The sequence below is a fragment of the Carettochelys insculpta genome, chromosome 1 (assembly GCF_033958435.1).
Source record: "Carettochelys insculpta isolate YL-2023 chromosome 1, ASM3395843v1, whole genome shotgun sequence".
NCBI classification, from domain to species: domain Eukaryota; kingdom Metazoa; phylum Chordata; order Testudines; family Carettochelyidae; genus Carettochelys; species Carettochelys insculpta.
Genome location: NC_134137.1, coordinates 283,452,579 through 283,476,879, shown reverse-complemented (window position 1 = coordinate 283,476,879; position 24,301 = coordinate 283,452,579). Strand labels below are relative to the sequence as shown.

Here is a 24,301-nt window from a genome sequence, read left to right as displayed (position 1 = left end):
TCCTTTTCCAATCTTCTGAAATCTCTTCCATCTTCCAAAACTTTTCAAAGATAGTAGCTAATGGCCCAGATAGCTCCTTCACCAGCCCATTGAGTAGTCGAGAATGCATTTCATCAGACCTTCGTGACTTGACATCACGTGTTTGATTTTTAACTTCTTCTTTAACTATTTTAACTTCTGAACCAACCTCATTTTCACCAGCATTCACTATGTTGAGCATTCAGTCACAACCAACCTTCTTCATGAAAATTGAAACAAAGAAGTCATTAAGCATCTCTGTTACTTCCACATGATCAGGGCTTGACAACCTGTCATTCTAGAGCTGCATGCTGCTCTTTAAGGAGTCAGTTGCGGCTCCATTCGCTGCTGCTACTGACTCCTCTTGCAGCTCGCTGCCCTGCTGCGCTGAAATAATGGCATTCATTTCAATTGGTTTAATGGCTAGCAGGAGGGATCCGGCTGTTAAGCCAATTAAATTGAGTTCCATTATTTCAGCGTAGCAAGGCAGGGAGCTGCCCATGCAGCAGGTGGGGGAAGGGAGCAGGAGAGCTAGGGAGAGGGGCAGCCAAGTCTGTCCCTGATGGAGCTATGCTAAGGAGGAGGCAGGGGAGGCACAGAAGGGGTTGGCAATGGCTTCAGAGGAGCAGTGGCAGCATGAGCAGCTGGGGGAGCTTGTTAGCTGAGGCAGGTTAATCCTGGGGGTGTGGCCAGCAGGTTTGGGTCTGAGAGGCTTTAAGACTAGGGATTGGGGGGAAGGTTTGGGGCTCAGAGGAGTTAGTCCTGGGGATGGGGGGGGCAGGGTTGGGGCTGAGACCATAAAGTCTGGAGATGTGGGTGGGGCTGTGGGTCAAGGGGGTTAGAGCCTGGGAATGGCAGGGGGCGGGGTGTGGAGGGTTGATGCCTGCATTGCCCCTTTCTGCTTAAGAGCTTATTGTCAGACACAGCTTTTTTGTTATCCTTGTTTGCTCTCCAATCCCAGGGTGAAAGTAACAAACTTTCTAACTGGTACAAATCATTGTGAGTGCGCTTTTCAGGGGTGACAAAAATTACAGTTTGATATTATTTATTAAGGACTGTCTCATATTCACATGTATCGTGGCTACTATTTATTTTGTAATCAAATTTGAAAAAATGGCTCTTCATGTTTGCAGACCCCCTGCACATAGCAATTTCTGTGCCATGTGTACTCCTGGGGGAATTCCACACCAAAAATTAAAAAATTCCTTACCAAAACAATTTAAAAGTTAGCACCCAAATTTTAATCAATTTTAAAATTCTGCATATTTTATTTTCAACACCACATTTTTAACACAAATTCCTTACGAGACAAATTAATACAGAACTTCAATTCATTTAAACTACAACACAGAAGTCTATTTCCCGAACCCCTCTGATGCAACGCAAAGGCTTTGGGGAGTCATAGGTAGCAGAGATGAGGGAGAGAAGGAGGCTGAGAGTGAACCAGAGGGCATTGCTGGGTGTGGGTGGGAGAAGTATGGGACTGTTATTTAGGGGGCATGTTAGGGAGTTGGGAGCCTCAGCCATGCAGACCCTGACCAAGCCTCTCCCATTCAGGCACATCTGTTCCCATTCCCATGTATCCCTGAACCGCCTCATATAGGGCTGGTGTCTTCAGGTCTGTAGAGCTACATGGCCTGGCAGGCCTCTACCTCCAGTCCCCATGTGGCCCTGTAGTCCCCTGCCCAGTCAGCCCCAGGCTCAATGCTGTCACCCCACTGGCTCCTATGCTCTCACCCCAGTCTGTGACTCCCATGTGGCCCACTCTGTTTGTCTCCCCCATATCCTGTGCTTCCTAATCTGTCCTCAAGGTCAGAGTGCTGTAATGAATGCAGCAGTGCACACCCACTAGTGCAGAATTCCTCGAGGAGTACACAACTCAGTTTTTCCCTGATGGACTAAATTCTCTCCCTATTTGACATCCTATAGTTTCTAATGGCTGTCTCCTCCCTTATCCAGCTCAATGCTTGTTCACCTCTTTCATGACACCTTCTTAATACATCACAAATAACATAGAGATTGTAGACAACTAGTATGGATCTCTTGAGCTCTACTACTGGTTCCATGGTTTACTGGAAATAAAAATCAATGAGTGTCATAAAACACCCCCATCTCATCTAACCACTGTTTCTCACCCTCCTTGTAAAAAAAATGCTATCACCATCATGTCTCTATTACTCCTAACAAAGAATTGTACATAAAACAAATGCAAAACATGGAAGGAAATAAAAAATGATTTCACATTACTTGACAAATAACCTGTGATTAACTTGCTTATAATATTAGATGAATAAACAAATACTATACACATTGAATTAGGGTACAGTAGATGTTAAAACCCATAAGTTTGACTCCTCATTCTCTTTCTTGATAGACTGACAAATGAGCATGCCATGTTCTTCTAGTCCTGTCAGGACCAGGATACTAGAGCGCTAACATGAGCAATGAGGCATCTTTTGATGAATCCACTTCAAATGGCAGGAGAGACAAGCTTCTGAAATACCCAGAGCACTTCTTCAGATTATGGCCTTAAGTTGAACACTTGCCTCTCTTACCAACAGAAGCAGTTCCAGTAGAAGATACTGCTTCACCCCCTCGTCTCGGTAAGGAAGTACATCAAAACATTAGATCGCACTGACAAGCTCATACAAGCGCTATTTGCGTACCCAACGCTCATGGTGAACTTTGGCACTAGGTGGGTGTTTGCTAGTTGCAGGGCTTCAACCTCAAAGCTCAGGCTTGGCAACTGCCCTAGGTGCGGGGCCAGCAGGTTCACGCAGGGCTAGAAGCAGCTGCCACCAGAGCTGAACAAAAACTGCTGGCGGGAACCTGACAGCACCGACTCACCAAGCCTTTAAACGACCGCTCCGCACCCACCAGCGCCACCTCCGGCCCCGCCATTTAAAATCGGTGGCGCTGCGCGAAGGATCCTGGGAATGAAAGTCCACGCGCACGATTCCTCTGCCAGAAGGCCTCGTTCGTCTTTTGTGGAACTACAATTCCCGGCGTGCCCCGTGGCATGGGATTTCCCCCCCTCCCGCGCGTTGCACTACGGGACTCGTAGTCTTCTCACGCCCTTGTGGCCTCTCCCCTGGGACACCAGGGGAACCACAGTTCCCAGCGTGACCCGCGGGGAAGAGCCGGCGCCTGCGCCAGCGCGTCGGGCGGGCGAGCGGCGCTGCGAGCGAATCGGAGCCGAGAAAACAAAACTGCCGGGTTTGAAATCCTCCGCCTCCCTCTGCGCCATCGGCGGCGGCGTGACGGGCCGGAGCCGGGTGCGTCCTAGGTGAGCGGTGCTGCGCGGCTTGTTTATTGTAGGGTCGCCAGGAGGTTGGCGGGGGTCGGGAGCGGGGTCTGACGCTTCTTCAGCCCGATCTGCGCCCTGCCGAGCGGCTTCGCCGGGCAAACGGCTGGGCTGCCCCCGCGCCTCCGTGCTCAGCTCCGGCGTTGCACAACCTCGGCTGCCCTGCTGCGGTGCCGGCCGCCGGGCCGGGAGGGTGCGCAAGCCCGGTCTGCGAAGGCTAGGCTGTTGCATCACTGCGGGATGTGGCTCGAGTCCCGCCCTGCCTCCTTCCTCCTGTTGCGTCCTCACCTGGCGCGCTGGGCCCGGGCCGCATTAGCGGGCGGCGCTGGCAGAAGAGGCGCAGAAGCAGTGGGGCGGGGGATGTCATAGAGCAGACAGGTGGACGGACAAACAGCTGCCTCTCTTGCAACCCAGTCACTCCCGGGGGGTTAGCGAGACACTGAGGGATGAGGTAATATCTGCTGTCAGATCATCTTCCCAAAAACAGGCAGCCCTGCAGCACCTTAAAGACTAACAGATGTATTTATTAGTAATGAGCGCTCACTATCAAATAAGTAAATGTGTTAGTCTTTAAGGTGCTACAGGACTGCTTGCCTTTTCTGACATTACAGTAAAATCCTGAGTTACATGGGGATTGCCTTCCTGCAACCCCCGCATAACTCAAATTTTTGTGCAAGTCGAGATGGGGAGAGCTGGGAGCCAGCCTGTTGCTTGGTTCCCAGCTCCCTGCCACTTGCAGGACCTGGGAAACTGACCAGCCTTCCAGGGCTGGTCAGTTTCCTAGCTGACACTCCTTGCCTTCCCCCAGCTGCATGGCTGTCAGCCTGGGGGTGGTGCTGCTGGAGGAAGGCAGGGAGAAGGGGCTGTTAGTCTGCTTAGCTGCCCACAGCTGCAGGCAGTTAGGCAGGCTGACAGCAGCAGAGCAGCCTCATGTTGTGTTTAACTAACATCAAAACCAGTTACGCACAAGCGGTATATTGTGAGGATTTACTGTACAAACTAACTCAGCTATTCTCCTGAGATCCTCTTCTGTTAGTGCAGCTATGTCTGCACCACAGGTTACTTCAGTGTAACTTGTGATGCTCTGGGGTATGTGGTGGGTTGGGACCACCTTGTGGCTCCCGCCTGATGGGCTGAGGCCCCACTGAGCCTGCTTTCCCTTACAGCCTGGGCCTTCTATAACCCTGTCTTGCTGACCCCCACTCTCTAGCCTGCTTGAGCAGAAACTCAGGCCACACCACCAAGCCTGCAGACACAGATGGAAGCAGTACAAAGGGGGCCTTTTCCAGTAGTCAAGTACACCGCTCCTCTGGGAGCTGATCACTGTAAGCTATGTCAGATCTCATGCTAAGTGTGGCTCTTTTCCCCAGTTCAGTTTTAGTAGTTTGCAGGAAGTCGTTTGGAGGAGCCAGGGAGAACTGACAGGATTAACTCATCTCCCACCCTTAAATAGGTTTTGTACAAGATGTGAGTCTTAAAATTACAGAAATCGAGATGGGTTCCAGAATGCGGAGACATCGTCAAATTTCTCTGTAGCTGTTTAAGCTCTTGCAGGTGGGGCATCAATACTGTGGCTCTTTCATTGCTGTACCTGAAGCATCAGCTGTGGGTATGATGCAAAGCAGCCATTGTGAAAATACAGATACCCAGGCCAGTATTCCTAACTTAATCTGTAAACTATAGCCTTTCCAATTATATAGAATATGAGTCATCTTGCATCAAGCATACCTGAGTTAAGACATTCATATCATATTTTCAGAAAGCATAAGAAATGCCCTGTTACTGTGTGAATAATCCACATCTGAGTGACATACGCTACTTAAATGCCACAGTGGTATATCAGTGGGAGAACTTTAGAGAAGCACAGCTCCAGTGAAGCTGCACCACTGTAACTCTTACAGACCATGTCTACACTGGCACAAAACTTGGAAATGGACATGCAGATGGCCAAACTGAAGATTACTAATGAGGTGCTGAAATGCATATTCAGTGCCTCATTATCCATGCTGCCGGCCGTGGCTCTTCGAAATTGCTGCGTTTCGCTCCCAGTTGGCTCATCCAGACTGGGGTCCTTTTCGAAAGTACCCCTGTCTGGAAGAACCACATGCGAGCGAAAAGCAGCGATTTTGAAGAGCCACGGCCGGTGGCATGCTAATGACGTGCTAAATATGCATGTTAGTGCCTCATTAGTAATCTTCTATTTGGCCATGTGCATGGCCATTTAGATAGAAGTTTTGTGCCAGTGTAGATGTAGCCATAGTGTTGACGTAGCCTGAGAGAGACAACTTCTGAGATCACTTAATTCAGCTTTGGCTAATGGGTGGCCAAAGAATCCACAAAAACCTGGTGTGTAATTACCAAATGAGCAGAAGAATTGTCTAGGATAAAATAAAGCATTCCAACCAGGATCAGAATATTGAACCAATCAAAGGGAAATCTGAGACTTCCTGCAAAATTTACCACGTCAGAGAGTGGAATAGGAAAAGAGGTGGAAAACCCCTTTGCTTGTTACAGTTACAACTTAGACTACATAAATACGAGTAAATAATAATGTGTAGTGTAGTTGCTCTTGTATCCTGCACCTATGCTGTCTCTGTAGTAGCCACTTATTAACTAAATGTGATTGTACTGTGGTATTGATACATGGGTACCATACAGGATGGAAGGGAAAAGGAAAACTAGTTTTGTTTAGCTCTGGCTCATTGTGAAGGGGAGGGGAAACTCACAGGACTGGACCATGGCTGGTGTTTAAAGGCCATCGTGGTGGGGTTTTTTTGGCGGGGGGGTGTGTGGAAAGGAATACTATTTTACAGTTCTAAGAGTGTTGCAAACAAAATAATATCTTGTGGGATGGTATCAGATAGTTCGGGTGCCTTTTTCAGTCTTGTTGGTTAAAAGTAAAGACTAGATTAAAATCTAAACCTTTCCCTGCACACTCTTAGATTCTGAAACTGACTAGTCTGGTCTCATTGCCATGATTGTTCCTTAGGATTTTTTTAAAACTTAATTAAATAGAATTCTTAAAAAAAATCAGTGTTAATAATCTGAGATGTTACTTTTAACAGTTTCATCAAATTGAGGTTTGGGGTTCTTTTTATCTTGACAGCATACTTCTTTTAAATCAACAGTTCTTGGAAGCGAGTGAAGTGGAAAAAATGGCGTCAGAGGACATTACTAAACTAGCGGAGTCACTTGCCAAAGCCCAGGTGGGCGGAGGGCAACTGAGCTTCAAAGGCAAAAGCCTAAAACTCAACACTGCTGAAGATGGTAAGAGAAAACCTTGTGTTGGGGTATTGTTTCCCCAGGATGTGCCTTAGTGTCAACCCAAAGCTGTGGGTCCTGAAACTCTTCCAAGCTAAACGTGTTTCGACATAGCTTAGTCCAATGTAGAAGAGTGTATGTCAGGGTGGGAAATAGTATTTGATGCTGGGGGGTGGGACATGCCAGGAATTTGGTAAGTGGTCACAGGCTGCACTTTTATCTCATGTTAACGGAGGGGTGTGGGACTTGGGATGGAGTTTGGGCACAGAAAGGAGCTTGGGATGGGAGGTGCAGGGCCTGGGAGCAAGTTGGGGTGAGGGAGGTGGTTGTGACCTGAGTCAGGGAATTGTCGTGTGTGAAAGAGGGTGGGTTGCCAGCTGTAGCCTCCTTCTGGGAGGCATTTTACCATAGGCTCCCTGACTGCTGTGGCCCCATGTGCCACTCAAAATGATTGGCTGCTGGGGCCAGAGTGTGTGTGTTATGCCCCCTGGAGAGCATGCCGACAAGCACTGCCCCTGCAACTCCTATTGGCTGGCTTCTGGCCAATGGAACAGGGTGCAGAGACCCCAGACCCGTCAAGGGACCTGCTTCTCAGAGATGCACACTCTGGCCTCAGCAGCCAGCCACTTTGAGCAGTGTGGGGGATACAGGCAGCCAGGGAGCTGAGGGCCTTGGCGGGCCACAAGACATTAGTGGCACAGAGGATCATGGCGGGCCAGATGCAAATGTTTGTTGGGCTGGTTCTGGCCTACAAGTTGTATTTTGCCCACCCTAGTCTATGTAATGTGGCAGGTGGACACAGTAATCCCTCAAAGTACACGAAGGCTGTGTTCCATGCAACCCTGGTGTACCTTGGATTTCCTGTAAGTCGGGGAGGGCATGGGGGGTGGGTTGGGGCCCTGGGAGTGGGTCGGGGGTGCCCGCAGCCGCTGTTTCCCCAGGGCTCTGGGGCCAAGAGTGCCCATGGCCACTGCTTCCCTGGGATTCCAGGGCTGGGAGTGCCCACAGCCACTGCTTCCCCAGGGCTCTGGGCAAGAGGAGAAGAGTTTTAGTTCTCCTGGCTGCCCACAGGGGTAGGCAGCTAGGTGAGCTAAAAGCCTTGCCCCTACCTTCCCAGCACTACTCTGGGAAGACAGGGGGAAGGGGCTCCTACCCTGCCTGGCTGCCTGCAGCTTCAGGAAGCTAGGTAGGCTGACAGCCCAGCAGCTTCACATTGTGCAAAACGTGCATTAATGTGAGTTTTGTGCAGCATGAAGCCACGTAAAACAAGGGTTTACTGTACAGGAGTTGGTCAACTGAGAAATGGGGGCCTTCTGGTAGCAAAGCAGCCCCTCCACGCCTTTCTTCCAACAACACTAGCCTATCATCAGTTCAGCCACTAGAGAGACTGGTTTGGGTTCTCCCTGACTCATGTCAGTTTTTGTTCTGGGAGTGACTTCTAACACACACGCTGATGCTTTAAATTTATAGAGGCAGGAGAATTTCCTCACAACTCTAAATGCTTCAGGAAGACTAGTAAAACCTGGAATGACTGAAATGGCACAGGATTGTAACCAAGACCTTACAAGCTCTGTGCAGGGGGCTGCCTCTGCAGTCCCACTGGCTGTAGAATAGAGTTCCTTGGTCAGTGCTAGACAATGTGTTTCCCTGGGGTTCTCTTCTCCCTGCACATCTCTGGCTGGGGAAGCGTTATCTTTGTCTTGCAATGGCAGGTGGGGGACTAAATCCCTGAAGCACACGTCCATTACAGAATAAAATGCCTACCAAGGATTAGATCGTACTCAAACCTGTGACTGACATTTCCCACTAGTTTGCTTGACAATAGTCTCCTCCTTTCCCCTCACTGATAGTGCAGAACTGCATTAGTTGTGGAGAAAAGATGTAGAGGCTGGAGAATAAGAAATAGGGATGGGAAGAGAGATTCCGTAGCTTGTGCTTGTATGGAACCTAAGATGTCTTAGTTTTGAAAGGAGGAGAGTAAGGCTCTGCTTGTTCTATGCAGCGAAAGAGGTGTCGAAGGAAATTGAGGAATTTGATGGCTTGGAAGCCCTGCGCCTGGAAGGCAACACCGTAGGTGTGGAGGCAGCGAAGGTCATTGCCAAAGCCCTGGAGAAGAAAGCTGAGCTCAAGGTGAGATCTTTTGGTAGTATTGAAGGGGATGGTAGGATATATTGGCGAGACGGTGAAGGCCTGTCTGTTTTTGAGCACTGACCCAGGACATGTATTGCTCCCTCAGGAGTAACCTTCAGCTTCCTTCCTTGTCCCACCAGCTGATAAAAATAGACACAAGAAAACTAGTCTTATGTATGAATAAGTGGTGACAAACACTCAGGAACTCATAAGTTGGCTTAACAGCCCTGCAAGTAGCATGTGTTGAAATGCTGCGTGTCAGCTGTGGGCAGCTCTCCATGGCTGAGGCAAGAAAGCCATGGGAGAAGACTCACACCAAGGTAAGCTTGTATGAACTTGAGGGGTGGAACCCTCCATTAAAGCAGTGTGGCCACTTAGGGCTGTAATCTCATCAGATCTTGCAGGGTCAGACCTCCTACTTAGGAAGGAGACTTCAAGAAAAGCCCTGAGTGCTGGAGGAAAGGTTGACTGAAGTTCAACAGGATGCTCTGTCCCTTGAATTATTTATCCAGTATTCTAGCCTAGCCCTGAGGAGGATGGATACTGCGCCATGGAGACACTATCTTCTTTATGAAACATAAACTGGAAACCTTGTACACTTGTGGTCACTAAGGTTACTGTGTCCCTTCTCATATGTTTAGGTTCCCATATCCTGATGAAATTCTCATTCTGTATCCTTCAGTTTCCACTGCACATAATCATATGTCCTTAGTTCTTCTATGTTGTTAAACAGCTGATGAAGTGTATCCCCAAAATGCATTTCATTGGTGAATGAAGTGAATTTGATAGTTCATGTAACTCTTTGGTATCATTAGGTGATAGGCACAAAAGAAGTGTAAGCTGTAATAGCACGTCTCCTGTGGAGTGCTTGTGGTTAGGGGACCTTTTTTTGACATAATTTTTCCATCTGTTTCTTTTTAGAGGTGTCACTGGAGCGACATGTTCACGGGGAGACTGAGGTCTGAGATCCCTTTTGCTCTGGTAAGTGGGAGAACTGGGACTGAAATCTGATTTATGATTGAACTTCCCTCTTCATGTTCACACTTAAAACTGTACATCCTTTCCATGGAGCCATGTGCTGTCAGAGACCCAAATGCAGGCATAATCTCGCTGATAAAGCATGAGCATGTAGGAATTTCCCTCTCTCTCTCAGCCCCTGGGATGATGGGAAGAAGCAATAGCATAAACACCTTGTAGCTCATCTGAAAAGCAGCTCTTCCTTGGAGGTGGAACAGCAGTATGGCCATATGCCAGGCAGGGCAAGGTGGGATGCACGGACTCCAAAATAAAAGGATACCCTCTGGAAGCAGTAATTCTGAAGGATCCTGGAGTGGATCAGGAGATGGCTTCTGTAATCTTATAGTTAAAAGTATCAGGGGGCAGCCGAGTTAGTCTGTATCTTCAAAAACAACAAGAAGTCCTGTGGCACCTTATAGACTAACAGATATTTTGGAGCATAAGCTTTTGTGGGCAAAGACCCGCTTTCTCAGATCTGTTAGATCTTTTCTTGAAGTCTCCTTCCGAAGCAGGAGGTCTGAAGCGGGTCTTTGCCCATGAAAGCTTACGCTCCAAAATATCTGTTAGTTTGTAAGGTGCCACAGGATTTCTTCTAATAGTTGAAAAGAATAATAGCTCCTTTTTAACTAGCATGCATTTGGATCTGTGAAACTTGGTGCTTGGGCAAGTCATGCTTCAGGGCACAAGGTCAGAAACGATTCCGTCTCCCGTGTGCAGCGTTGCACAGTGTAGAGGGGGTGCGCTTTTTCTTCTGTAGTAGTGGCTTGTGGTCTAGATAGGCCTATGGAACTAAGTTACTGAAACAAATCTTTTATCTCCTCACAGACTGCCTTGGGGGGGGCACTCATCACCGCGAGTGCCCAGCTAGTGGAGTTGGACCTGAGTGACAATGCCTTTGGGCCAGATGGCGTGCGTGGCTTTGAGGCACTGCTGAAGAGTCCTGTGTGCTTCACCCTTCAGGAGCTCAAGCTGAACAACTGTGGCATGGGCATAGGAGGTGGCAAGGTAAGAGATACTTCAGCCCCACCTCACTTGCACTGGTCGTTCTCAAGGTGCCAGGGCTTTGGGGTCCATTTGGTCTTGATTACCGTCATACTTCAGAGTGGTGAAGTGTCCAAGATGTTCAGAGTTGGGCTATTCCAATACCTGGAAAGGAGAATCCCATCAAGAGACATTTGATGATCTTCTGTCTGAAGTAGTCCCTGGTCTTGGTTCTATGGAGGCTGTTCTTTGCAGTGTGAAACCAAGGCCTTGATGATTCATGGTCACTAAAGAGCCAGGGTTGTTTACCCAAATCTGCATTTGGACAGGCAACAAGATAATTGTTGTTTTCATGATATAAAATTCCCTCCACAATTTCAAGTGACTACCTAATTAATGTGTAGTGGTGGTGGTATAGAATGGTTCCTGTGTCCCACCCCAGAAGCAACTTCACTTCAGTGGTGTCGTAAATGCTTCCTATATATCCATTTCATGAAACGTTGCTGGGATCCTTCAGGATGAGATACTATAGTAATTATGTTAATGTTGTGTCTAGATCTTAGCAGCTGCCCTGAAAGAATGTCACAGGAAGTCAAACGCCATGGGCAAACTTCTGGCTTTGAAAGTATTCATGGCTGGCAGGAACCGTCTGGAGAACGATGGTGCCACTGCATTGGCTGAGGCATTTGGGGTAAGCTCCAAAGCAGGACTTCCTCGCAGAGTCAATGTGGGTGTGTCAAGTGCGTGTGGGTGCTGGTTCTGGTAACTGTGAGGGAGCAGAATGTATCCAGAAATGTGCGTTGAGGTGACTCGTGCATAAGGTGCTGGCCCTCAGTTCATCTTTGCCAGAACAATCTGTATGCCGCTGAAAAAGCGCCTGAGCATTTGAGGAGGTTAACACCAAGTGAAGGAGAGGCTTTGGGCAGGGATGGCATAACTGAGAGTAATGGGATAAAACTGGGGTCTCCTGCATCCTTGGTGAGTTCTTTTACCTGTCCAGCTGAAAGTTAGGAGGTGGATACCACCTTCTCCAGACTATGAATGGGGGCTAATCTGGGAGGCCCTTCACCTGCCATCAGCAGCCAAATTCCTATCTTCCCCTGGTTCATGCCTCACTCTAGGGCTTACGCAGGAGTTGCCTGGGTGTCTAGAGGGAGATAGCTGTGTGTGCGCCCAGAGACAGGAACATAGGCACTGAAGGACTCTGAAAAACGTGTTTACTGAATGCGTGTTGGCACCTACAGGGTTAAGTAGGAGTTTTGTAGCTCACAGTGATACCAAAACTGGGATCTAGATGCTGAAATACCTTCTTGGATCCTGCCAGATAGGAATTGTAGTTACTTGATAGTTCTCTGGCTTATGTCTTTCAGATGTACGTTTTCCATCACCTAGTGACTTTTTAATTGTCTTATATGCTGTCAAATTTGCCCACAGTAGCATAGCCAAGCCTTGTTGCATGTAGATAGGTAGATATGGTCCTGCCTGTTTAATAATTACAAATTAAGGAGACTGACTATCTTCGGATAATTTAAAACTTTCTTCCTATGCCTGTCTGACGTACTTCTATAGTGCCATTAGCTGTTGTGCGTACAAAGAGACTGCTGCACATATAACAGAGCAACGCCTGCCTGCAGTCTATTATCAGGATTCACTGCAGCACTGTCCTGACAGGTCTCGTGCTCTGTCAGTGATGATAGCCTTCTGGCTGTGTGCGTGTGCGCTCAATCTTGTGTGGTGTGTTGACTTGCAGACTCTGTGAGAGCCTCCAAAGACCACAGAATCAGATAAAGATTGAAGGCACCAGGCCGGGTTTATTGGCAAGTGAAGCATGGTCACAGTTGTCAGTAGACTTTACCGAACTCATATGTACTCCCTGCAATTAACTGATTCAGTCAGTGGGAGATTCTGCCTCCCCAACTACCCCTCTGGGTTAGCCAAACACAGTCGTCCCCATCCTGCTCCCCTGCAAGACATCAACTTGTATACAAGTACAGACACGTTACACATCACTCCTGAGATATCAGGATGCCACCCTCTGACATCACTTAGATAGCATCGTCTCCATCCATCATGCTGTTACTTTAGACCTTTTCCTGAACCTGGGTCAGTATCTATGGGGGGTGAGGATACCGAGATCCTTGTTAATGAGCTGTTGTTACCATCCTTTTGAAATGTGCTTTCTGCTGGTATCTAGTTCCAATTACTGTTTTGCACCTGGGCTTATTACCAATTAGTGTTTTACATTGCCAGCCTTGTTAATGCCAAGGTCGGTGAGCAGGGGCCGGCTTTGTGCTCACAGCTTAACATTGCTTTGTGAAGTCTTGATCATTGTCAGCCTGGCCTTAGGCCTTACATCAGGCCTTTGTTGCACAGACTTATATTTCAGGCCCTCATCTTAGTACACAGTCCCTAAAACAATGACCATTTGTTTTCTTTGCTATATGGGAAAAAAATCAGACTTGTATGGGCTATATTCATATTTTCACATTATGTGTTGTATGTGCCATCTATCCCAAAAAACTAATTACTGCTCAGATTCCCCTTTTGGGAGGTTTCCTTTGCAACCATAAGGGCTAAAAGTCAGAGTCAAAATCTTCTGTTGCTTTTATTTCTGCAAGCGGTCATATGCCTTAATCTCACAAAAAGCTGCTTGAATCACTTCTGGCTTGTACCTCAAGGCTCAGAATCACTGACCTAAGAACTGAAGGACAGCCCTGACTCAGCAAATAAAGCATCGGCCCCATCTTGATTTGTCCCTGGAGGCATGGCCCTGAGGCATGAGAGGTGTACTTGTAACAGTTAACAGGATTACAGGATTTCTGGCAGGCAATATAGTACACACACTGTGGGTGGCAGAGAAGGAACTTGTATGGAATCCTGTAGGATGATGGCTGTCTTTGTGTTGAAGTGTCTTTTCTAATGGCTGATCCTGTCTGAATGCAGCTCATTGGAACCCTGGAAGAGGTCCATATGCCACAGAATGGAATAAACCATCCTGGCATCACAGCGCTGGCACAGGCCTTTGCTGCCAACCCTCTGCTGAGGGTTATCAATCTGAATGACAACACCTTTGCAGAGAAGGGGGCTGTGGCCATGGCCGAGGTGAGTTATTAGCAATTGCATGGGGTGTCTGTCTCTTTCCCCAACAGTGGAAAGATCTTCAGTGCTTTGGGGCTGAATGTTCTGTTAAAGCATGGAGGGAGAAGATGGTCTTTCCGCTTTTGAGTATCAATGAGTTGGTCCTTGCCTCTCCCCTGAATTTCTGCCTTCACGGGTGCCTGCTCTCCCTCTCTGCAGGCTCTGAAGACTCTCCGACAGGTAGAAGTGATCAACTTTGGGGACTGCCTGGTTCGCTCAAAGGGTGCCATTGCCATTGCTGAAGCTGTCAAAGAGGGGCTCCCTAAAGTCAAGGTACCACCTTCTGCTCCATCTTCATATCTCTTCCCAAAACAGCTGGTATTTTTCCCCCTCCTTTCTGTTGGCACTGCGTCCTAGGGATCAGCTGATTCAACATGTCAGTGGGCGTTGCTGCATGTGGTATAATTTGGTTCTTATTGGCCTGCTGGCCTATGAGTGTTTGTTTAATCCAGGGATCAGCAGCGTTTTGGAGGCAGAATGCTGAAATTTGGCCTTTTGACCTCTGTGTACAGTCCCGGTGCTGGTGATATTTTTTAAAGTCACTAATAGTCCTACTAACAACAGCTTCATTAATAAATAAATGAAGATGCAGAACTTTACCGTTTAGATGGTCATTAGCATTATGTGGTCTTTTGCCAATCCACAGGTAACACGGCTTTGAGCAAGCTCCTGCCTGCATGGGGGAGGAAGGGCAGGGCTGAGCTCCCACCTCGCGTGCTGATGAAAATCGTTTCGTTTGCCACTCTTGGCACGTGTGCCGGGCTGCTGACTCTTGGTTTAATCTTTGCTCACTGACTGAGGTTTTTTTGAAGACTTTTTTTTTTTTTTGACTCAAAATCCCCAAGGAGAGTGTTTCTCCAACAATTCTGAGCAGGTGAAGCTGGTTTTTGTTACTGGAGAATTTACATACAGCATTCCTCTAATGCACCTTCTGTGCTTCTCAGGAACTGAACTTGTCCTTCTGCGAAATCAAACGAGATGCTGCCCTGGTTATTGCAGAGGCTACTGAAGACAAGTCTGAGTTGGAGAAACTGGATCTCAATGGTACGTGAGCATGAAGTTAGATCAAGTTTGTCTGATCCAAGACTTACTCTAGAAACCACTGGGAAGAAGCTTGTGGGACAGAAATATCTGCATTGCTGCCGAGAGGGGTGGGGCGGAGGGGGGGGAGGGGGAGGGAGAGGGGGAGAGAGGGTGAGTGAGTGAAATTCTGAGGCTGCAGAGAGCAACTGAGTGATAAGCTCTTCTCCAAGGCTTTAATCATTATATATAAACCTTTTTGAGCGCTAGGTTCAAATCCTGGCTACTTATCAATGCTGCTTCCTGACATGGATACAGCTGAGTTCTATATGTCTTGTGTTTGTGTCCATAGGGTAAGACGTTAAAAGCAGGGTCCTGTCAGCACTGCGTTGGTGCAAAGATCCCATGAGGCTATTAGATTTGCACTGAGGTCTTGGCAGACGTTTCCGTCTACTCTTTGTGTTGTTGCCTTCCCTCCCGGCAGTGGCAGCATTTCAGTAACACTTTATAGGGCCCTACCAAATTCACAGTCCAGTTTGGTCAATTTCATGGTCAAACAGTTGCTGTCATTCTCCAGCCCTCCAGGTGCAGGAGCAGGCTGAGGGTGGGAGGTCTGGGTGGGAAGGAGAGTTCAGGAGCGGGTTTGGGGTGTGGGGTCTGGAAGAGGTAGTATGGGAGGGGGTTGAGGGTGGCGGCCCAGGTAGAAGGTGGGATGCAGGAGCAGGCTGGGGGTTTGGGAAGCTGAGAGGTGGGATGCATGAGGAGGCTGGAAGTGGAGGATCTGGGTGGGAGAGAGGGAGGGGTGCAGGAGGGTGATGGGGTCGGGGCTTTTACCTGCACAGCTCCCCAGGAGCACACATGGTTCCCACCTCCTGCTGTTCCTATTGTCTAGAAAAGCCTCCCAGGCAAATGGTTCCCCAAGCCGGGGGGAGGGAAACAGCACCATGCAGAGCTGCTTCCTGCTCCTACCAGGCTGAGCCTGTGAGCCAGATTCAGCCTGCGGCTTGCTTGGATCCTGCCCTGTGGGGCTCAACGCTTCCTTCTTCCACTCTCCTGACCCCAGCAGGGGGCCAGCGCTGGCACTCCAGCCATGCGAGGGGGCTGCAGTTCAGGAGAACTAGCATGGCTCCCCATTGCAGGGGTGGGGACAAGGGGAGGAAGCCCTGAGGCTTGTGCCGTCCACGCTGAATCCAGGCAAGCCATGGGCCATAGGTAAGAGCATACAAAAGACCAGATTTCATGGTCTGTGATAAGTTTTTCATGGCTGTGAATAAGGAAGGGCCCTAACGATACAGATATGATATGCAAAGAGCTTTAGAATCCTCTGGGGTGAAAGGAGGATTCGGTCTCCAAGACTCAGCTCTCATCAGGTTAATTATATTCTTCCTCCTTCCAGTGTCCCTCGCAGTTGGATTCTTTAATGCTGTTCTTTTGTCAAACCCTTGTGTGGGGTCTGAGTTAATGAACAGCCAACTGATTTCAGTGGAAGTCTGTGTATGTGCCGCTTGTAAAGCGCTTTGTGTGAAAGGTGTTTATAGAAATGCAAATCAAGCAGCCTCACTGTGAGCAATGGTTCCTTTTTTAACCCCCTTCTGGCTAATTCAGCACCCAGTCTGAACTTATGTCTTCACTACCCTAAAGATCGACCTGGTCAAGGTCAATCTTCCAGAGTTCGATTTTGTGCACCTAGTGGGGATGCGTGAAATTGACCCATCAAGGGTCGACAGTCAATTCCTGTACTCCTCAATCTCCTGAGGAGTAAGGGAGGGTGGCCAGGTAAGTCAACTGTAGATAAGTTGATTCCAGCTGTGCAGTTGTCATAGCTGGAATTGCTTATCGACAATCAGCTTTTAAGATCTAGTGTGGCCCTGGCCTGAGAGTGTCTTGTCTCTCTTCTCTCTGCCTCCCCGGTCTGACTTGTCTCTTCTTGCATCCTAGGTAATGCTCTGGGGGAAGAAGGCTGTGAACAGCTCCAGGAGATTCTTGAAGGTTTCAACATGGCAGATGTGTTGGGTTCCCTGAGGTAGGCCATGAGAAGAGGTGGTGGCAGGGATCTGCAAATCCTTCATGTCAGCACTCTGTCTGCAGTTTACATCTGTTTCATGCAAATTCTTCTCTGCAGGGTCTGACATTCCTGAGAGATGCTGGATTAACAAGACTGAAACTTTCAGACTTCAGTATCTCTGCAAGTCCCACCCCCCAGTATACCTCCGCCCTTTGGTCTGGAGCTCTGGAACAGTGAGGGGAGAGCCCAGTTTCCCCCACCTACTCCGCTCTGGACTCTTTTTTTGCCTATACTTGTGCTTGGTCTAGTGTTTTGTAGACACCTGTCCACTAGAAATTGGGCTGAGACTCTTGATTCTGTTTCATCCACTGGCAAAGGGCTGTCTGGTAGTGAGGGACTGTTCCCACTGGTCTGAGGACAGATTAGAGCAGATGACCTAAACATGCCAGGCTCCCTAACGCATTGCAGTCTCCAAAGGCTCCCATTCACTGTCACGGAAGTGACTTGTTCTCAGTCACCTTCATGTCTGAGGGCTTGGGAGGATTCCATTGCTTGTTGTAATGACCCGAAGAAGGATACCTTGGTGCCAGTGTGTGTCAGGAAGCCTGTACTGCAGGCCTGCTAATGCAAATACTTCTCTTAATCCTCCTTAGTGATGACGAAGGAGAGGACGACGAGGATGAAGATGACGAAGGGAAAGACGAGGAGGACGAAGAGGAGGACGAAGAGGAGGAAGAAGAGGAGGAGGAGGAGGAGGAACAGCTGCAGGAGAGGGGACAGGGAGAACAGGAATCACTGCCTTCTAAGAAGATCCTAGACTCCTATGTAAATGAGCTTTGAGGGATAGACAATAATCCCGTATCTGGAATAGGGGAAGGAGATTTCAAATGAGGGAGCTTCTCATAGAGCTATTATGAACTTGCGGAGAACAACTGGGGATTTGCATGTCTCTAAGTGTCTGCCTCTAGTTTGGCTGGAGGGGTGTGTCAGAGCAGGGGACGGGTAAAAGAAGAAGGTGAGAGAACAATAGCACATGAAGGTTTGGCAATCTGAGGAAAATCTGTAAGAAAATCTTTCTTCCATTGGTTTCTGTATCTCTGATACCACTGGCTGACCCCCATAAGTCATAACATTGGCTGTACTAGCTTTTACCACACTGCTTTGTTAGTGCAGCACCCCCTTCCCTTCACTCACTTGTCACACCCATTCACAAGCTCTAACAATGCAGATGGCGCCAGCCTGCAGCACCCTCCCTGGGCCAGGTCCATTGCGCTTCCCTTCCAATTCATGTGCCCACGGCTCTGCCAGTGCTCTGCAGAATTAACTGGGATTTGACTCGCTCTGTTTCAGGACTCTACTCCTGTGTCTCTGCCACCTCCTGTGGATGTTGCCAGCTTTCTTGCCTTCCCGTCTCCGGAGAAACTGCTGCGACTGGGGCCCAAGTGCTCTGTTCTGATAGCTCATCAGGTAAGCGGGTCAGTAGGTGCTGTGCACATGGCTTTTTTGGTGCGGTGGGATAAATTGTTTAACTGCCAGAGGTGATCTCTTCTTGAGGTCCCATGACCTGGATTTAGGGTCCTTCCATTGTCTTCCTCTGCTCTCTTCATTTGGACAACTTGAAGCTGCACGTTTAGGAAGCAGACACGGTGCCAGCGCAGCAGCTGCATTTCGTGGCACGGCTCAGGCCTCCACATGTTCTGAGGCAGCCAGGACCATTCTGTTCACCTGCAGCCAATTAGAGGCAATTGTTGCACTGTTTGTGGCTTCTGTTGCAATAGCCTCTCTTCTGTGCTCACTGCTGTGGACTTAATGGCTCCCGTGTTTTGTCTCTGACAGACGGACACATCTGATACGGAGAAGGTGGTTGTGGCTCTCCTGAAGATCTCTTCTGTGTTCAAAGATGAAACCACAGTGAAAACAGCAGTGCATGAAACAACAGGTGATGCAGTCTGTGTCTGTGCAAAAGTGGGGCCCAAAGAGCCTCTCTTAATTGTGGCTCCTGAAGAGATACCATGGATGGCCTTCTTGGAGTATGCCATTTTGGTAGCTCTGCTTCCTGCAGTGCCCAGAGGAAGGCATCTCTGTCTTCAGAGTGTGTAGGGCTGTTTTGGAGGGAGTGAGGGTGTGCAATCTTCAACATATAAGTTTATACCCCCAAAGCATGATGATCAATGTCCCTTATGGCCTAATTACTATTGCTGGGAGTGTTACTGGCATTTTTTTTGGTGTGGGAGGTGGGGTTTACTGAAGCTTTATTTTTGTGCCTTAATACCCTGTCAGTGAGCTCCACAAATTAATGATACACTGTTTTTCCTTCAGTCTGTTTTAAATTAACTGTAAACCATTTTTGTAGCTGGGGTAGTGAGAGTAGGGAGCATCGACTTGGTGTTCTTTTTCCTAGTAATCGTCTACACTACCTCTGTCATGTTTCCCCAGAAGGACTGGAACTGGTAAGGTATGGGGCAGGGCACAGTCTGTGCAGGGGCTCCATGTGCCCTTTGCATGCTGTCCAGGACGCTGCTGGATCACGGTATTATAGAGGAGGGATTTGGGTGGAGTATGGCCTAGGGAGTCTGTGAATCCTACCTGAGGGTATTGCTCAGTGAAGTATGGCTGCTTCCATAGCCCTGAATCTTCTGTTGTGGCTGCACAAGGAACATGAAAGTGCTCAATGGATTGCTCCAAGACTGAGAAAGGGGAGTTCTCCATCCTTCATTCCCAGCAGCTGTGTTCACTGAAGCTGGGCATAGGGGTCTGGATTTCGCCCCTCCTCTGGTAACCTTTTTAGAGTCTCTTTTTATACTAAACCACAACTAGTTGTTGCCATCAACAGACTCCTGGTGGGCAGGCAGGACAAAACCCATGAAAGCTGTTTTTGTGCACACCAATAAAGTCCTTCATCCATGAGGGCTGATCTCCATTACAGAGTGGATGAAGGCTGTAGCACCAGATAGATGACCACCAATGAGAGCCTGTGGCTTTAGTGAGACAAGACTGCAGCCAATCTGTGACACTCATTACAACAAGAATGAGGCTATGTGCTATCCAGACGCAGCCAGGTAGACCATTCCTTGCACTGTCTGTGGCTGATGTCAAGTGACATTCTTTGCCTCAGTCATAGTTCATCGCTAGGTCTTTGAGCAGCCCCCATACTTGTGACTGGTCTCCATGCCACATCTTGGTTGTCTCCTCTAATCTGCACCTCATCTGTTTCTATTCCCTGCACTCACTGTTTGGTCTGCTATAACCTCTCTGACAGCAGAGACAGCCAGGGTAGGCAAGGCCCATCTAACAGCTGATAATGGTCAAGGCCTTGTGTATGCAGTGGCAAACTTGACTTAAATTCTGCACTGGCCTCCTGGCATTCCAGTTCAGTAGACTAGAGATTGAGGCATCTTCAGATTAGCTGAAAGCAATTGAATCCAGCACTGAAATGAGCAGTAGTCACTATAATCTCTTACAGTGCTCTTCAGCTTGACCCATTTATTTCTCTCTAGATGCCTTGATGAGAAAAGCCTTCACTTCCACCACCTTTAGTTCCGACTCGTTCATCACCAGCCTACTGATCCATATGGGCCTGCTTAAGGTGAGAAGGCAGGAGGGAGTTAAAGTGGTCTGAATGGTGGACTGAGTGCTGATTTGTATTTCTCTTCTAAAAGCTAAAGCTTGTTGGCAAGTCATGTTCCTGTCTCCATGGCAACAGTAAGACTCCTGTGTATGCCCAGTGCCTAGAGACAATAGAAATCTGCAGGGATAACAAATTCCAGTGAATAGTAGCAGAGCGGTGGCCACGTTAGTCTGTACTCCAACAAAACAAAGCAGCAGAAATGTAGCACTTTAAAGACTAACAAAGTAATTTATTTGGTGATGAGCTTGGGTGGGACAGACTCACTTTTTCAGATCAATCTCATTTCCAATACAGACTGACATTTTATAAGTACGTAGGACCAAAAAGAGAAAAAAAATTGCAGTGAAAACTGACAAATCAAATAGGATAGAAGGAGGAGGGTGGGAGATGGGAGGATGTTACTTGTCCTGTTTTGAGATAATGCTGAGCATCAAAGGAAGAAAAGCAGTCCTTGTAATGCGTGAGGTAGTTGATGTCTCTGTTTGACATGTGGTACAATGTGTTGAATTTGAATATGTACTCTCTAACTTCCAGAGAGGGGAATTGTGTTAGAATGGAGGGTCTGACTTGTATTTTCAAGATGTGATATGTCTCTAAAGGAGGGAGGGTCATACAGACAAACCAGATGAAACTTTTATTTAATAGAAGCCTCATAAAAGATGAGTTACCAGGTGTCAGCCTCCTTGGTGTAGCATCATAAAAATCTATTCATCACCCTGGTGTCCAAAAGGGTCCCTCGTAGTCAGATTTTCCCTTTTGAAAAGATCACAGCAAGAATAGGCAAAGGAATTGACAGAAAGAAGCTGAACATTTCAGTCCAGTGTCCTTGCTAATGTCTGGAGCATCCAGAACGAGGCTGCACAGAATAAAACCTGTCAGCAGGATCATTTTGAGAATCAGCTGTCTAACCGCAATAGAACCTCCACTCAGCAGCATGAACAGAGTTGAAAGGGGATTGGAGTTGTCTCCATCTGCAAGCTCAGAGGAGTGCTTCACTGGTCAGGCTGTTCTGCTTCACAGACTAGTCTGAAGTGTCTCACAGACACAAGGACTAGAAATGGCGGAAAAGTAGAAAAATCCACACAAACCCTTGGAATGCTCTACAGCTACAAAACTTGCATCATGTCTTCAGTCATGTGGCTTTTTGGGGCTCTCAGTTGATGACTCAACAGCTGTGACATGGGTTAGGGACCAAAGACGTCTCCTTTGGATGTTCTCTCTTCCTCTGTTCCCCTCTTCTGAATGGCCCTACTTAGTTCTGTAGTCCTCTGCTCCATGAGCAGGTGTGGTGTTCTTTTGTTTCTTTTCCACCCCGCTTCAGATTGCGAACACCGTGTTAATGATGAGATGAACTGGAAGGGTAGAACTTGGGGCTGGGTTTCACAGTAGAGAATTGAATCGGGGAGTAGTGTCTCTTGGCTCCTCTCTTGGCTGACCAGTTGTTGGTTGTGATCCATGTGTGTCTATGGCTTAGGTTTGCAGTGGAGAAGGGAGGCTGTTTCCCTATTTCTTTTTCACTCTCTAGACCTAAGGCAGTAGCTGGACCCATTCAAACAAAATGCACTTTCAGTCTAACCAAATTCAAAGTGGTCCAGTCAGGACCAGGGCACACCTTGTACCCCGGAAAGCGGAGATTCTGAAGAGGATATGGGAATCGTGGTGGACAAGCAACTCAACGTGAGCTCCCACTGCAATAGTGTGGCCAAAAGGGCTAAAATACCCTTGGGTATATAACTGAGGGAGTGGAGGTGGAGAGGGGACTTTACTTATGCAGACAGCCCAAGGGAGCCCAAGTGTGAACTGTTGTGTAGATTTCTGGTGTCAACATTCTTTTTTTTTTTTTTAAAGAATGTTTAAAATTGGAGCAAGGGTGCAGAAAAGGACTGCATGTTTCAAGGGCTTCAGAAAGTGCTTTACATTGAGAAACTTGGAGAGTTCAATCCTAGTTTATCAAAAAAAGACTGAGAGTTGACTTGATTCAGCTAAAAGTGCCATGAGATGGATAAAACAGCAGGCATGGAAGGGCTCTTAAATTCAGTGGAGAGAGGCATAACAAGGACCAGTGGCTGGAATGTAGACAGCATGCCTAAACTCTATTTTGCATGTGAGGGTGATTTTGTTCATGAGGCCAAACTCCCAAGGGAAATGGTGGAGATCTCTTGCTGTCTTCCAGTCAAGACGCCCGGTGTTTCTGGGAAACGTGCTTCAGACAAATACAAGTCACAGGGGCTACTGGGTGAAACTCTGTGGCTTGTGACAAAATAGTTGTTGTAGGCACGCTGTCTACATTCCAGTCACTCGTCCTTGTTATGCCTCTCTCCACTGAATTTAAGAGCCCTTCCATGCCCACTGTTTTATCCATATCATGGCACTTCTAGCTGAATCAAGTCACCTCTCCATCTTTTTTTGATAAGCTAGCTCTCCAAGTTTCTCAATGTAAACGAGATGAGTTAATGGTCTCATTTAGCTTTAAATTAAGAATTGATTCTGGAAGTGATGGGAAACAATTGGCGAGGGGAGAGAGAGGCACACAAGGGAATAACTCCCCCGTTGATCTAGCAATGTCTGTATCTGCAGAAAGGAAGGTCTGAAAGGAATATCCATGAACTGTCTAAATCTCCCACACCTCGCAAGACTGTCAGGCCTTAATTGAAACACACAGTAGTCTTCCTGATGGCTGTGTTTTGAGACACTCACTTTCAGGATGGGGGTGTTGATTGTCCATCTCCTGACTAAGCCAATTCTCATAATACTGGGGCCAAATCCCTCCTGCTGCAGAGGGGAAGGCCAGTTCCAGCAAAGGCGTGGTTATTTGTTTGGATAACTGTAGCAGCTGTCGTCATATAAACTCCAGAATTAGTCTTTTCCGTGACTTGCTGTGGAAGCTGAGCCCCAGTGGGAGTCACACTTCTCCCTTTCTGGTTTGCCGTTCACTGGATGCATCCACACTCACTGGGAGATCGACCCAGTCAGGGATGATCTTACAGGATGTGATTTCGTCTGCCTGCTTGGGATGAGCAAAATCGAACTATCAGGGCTTGACAGTCAACCCCTGTACTCCTCATTATCACATGCAGTAAGTGAGGTTGACGGGAGCGTTTCTCCTGTTGACCTTCCTCGGTGAGGCTGGCCAGATAAGTTGATTCTAGCTTTGCAGTTGTAGCTGGAATTGCTTATCTGGGATCGACTTTTAGGTCCAGTGTAGACCTGCCCATAGACGCTGGGTTCATCAGCTGGCACACTGAATTAGATGCAATGGTGGCTGCATTTGGTGAGAGAGTTGGTACATGCCTTACTTTTCTGTCCTTTCCATCTGGCAGAGTGAAGAGAAGATCAAGCCTGTCCCAAGCCTCTACGGCCCTCTGATGACTCTGAACCATATGGTCCAGCAAGATTATTTCCCCAAATCCCTGGCCCCAGTTCTCCTGGCCTTTGTGACAAAGTGAGTATTGCACCTTGCAGACCGTCCCGTTCTGCAGGAAATTTGAAACTTTCTGTGTGTGGTTGCAATAAAAAGAAAAACACCCATTCTTCCCGGGTGGGGACAGTTCCTAGAATAAAAAGGCAGTGGTTTAAAGGTAAGTTGTTCCTATCTGGCCTAGTCCAACAGTCAAAGCTTACAAGGTAAGACACACTGATCCCAGGGAATGAACTGGAAAACGGACTTTCTAAAGGTGGTCTTAAAAACTGGTGTTTCTGCAGAGGCAGGCCAGTTGAGGACTACTGACGTCATGACAGGAGCAGTTTCTGAGCCCAAAGGAAGGCTAGGACCTGGTTTCCAGCTACAGGTTTAATGAGA

The 24,301-nt window shown here is 47.9% G+C and overlaps 1 protein-coding gene across 2 annotated transcripts in view; it reads left to right on the top strand.

The window, feature by feature from the left end:
• Positions 1-3,230: 3,230 nt before the first annotated feature.
• RANGAP1 (Ran GTPase activating protein 1) overlaps positions 3,231-24,301 on the top strand; it is a 29,939-nt gene continuing 8,868 nt past the window's right edge. Inside the window, exons 1-15 of one of the 2 annotated variants that reach the window (XM_075009880.1) lie at positions 3,231-3,304; positions 6,451-6,589; positions 8,586-8,713; positions 9,635-9,694; positions 10,556-10,735; positions 11,268-11,402; positions 13,655-13,813; positions 14,009-14,122; positions 14,794-14,893; positions 16,808-16,892; positions 17,528-17,699; positions 18,225-18,341; positions 18,711-18,813; positions 20,372-20,460; positions 23,823-23,944. In XM_075009880.1, the coding sequence (XP_074865981.1) occupies positions 6,478-6,589; positions 8,586-8,713; positions 9,635-9,694; positions 10,556-10,735; positions 11,268-11,402; positions 13,655-13,813; positions 14,009-14,122; positions 14,794-14,893; positions 16,808-16,892; positions 17,528-17,699; positions 18,225-18,341; positions 18,711-18,813; positions 20,372-20,460; positions 23,823-23,944 (1,676 nt within the window). In that variant the 5' untranslated portion in view covers positions 3,231-3,304; positions 6,451-6,477. Of the gene's footprint in view, positions 3,305-6,428; positions 6,590-8,585; positions 8,714-9,634; positions 9,695-10,555; positions 10,736-11,267; positions 11,403-13,654; positions 13,814-14,008; positions 14,123-14,793; positions 14,894-16,807; positions 16,893-17,527; positions 17,700-18,224; positions 18,342-18,710; positions 18,814-20,371; positions 20,461-23,822; positions 23,945-24,301 lie in introns of both variants that reach the window. The other variant, XM_075009873.1, reaches the window with a different exon arrangement.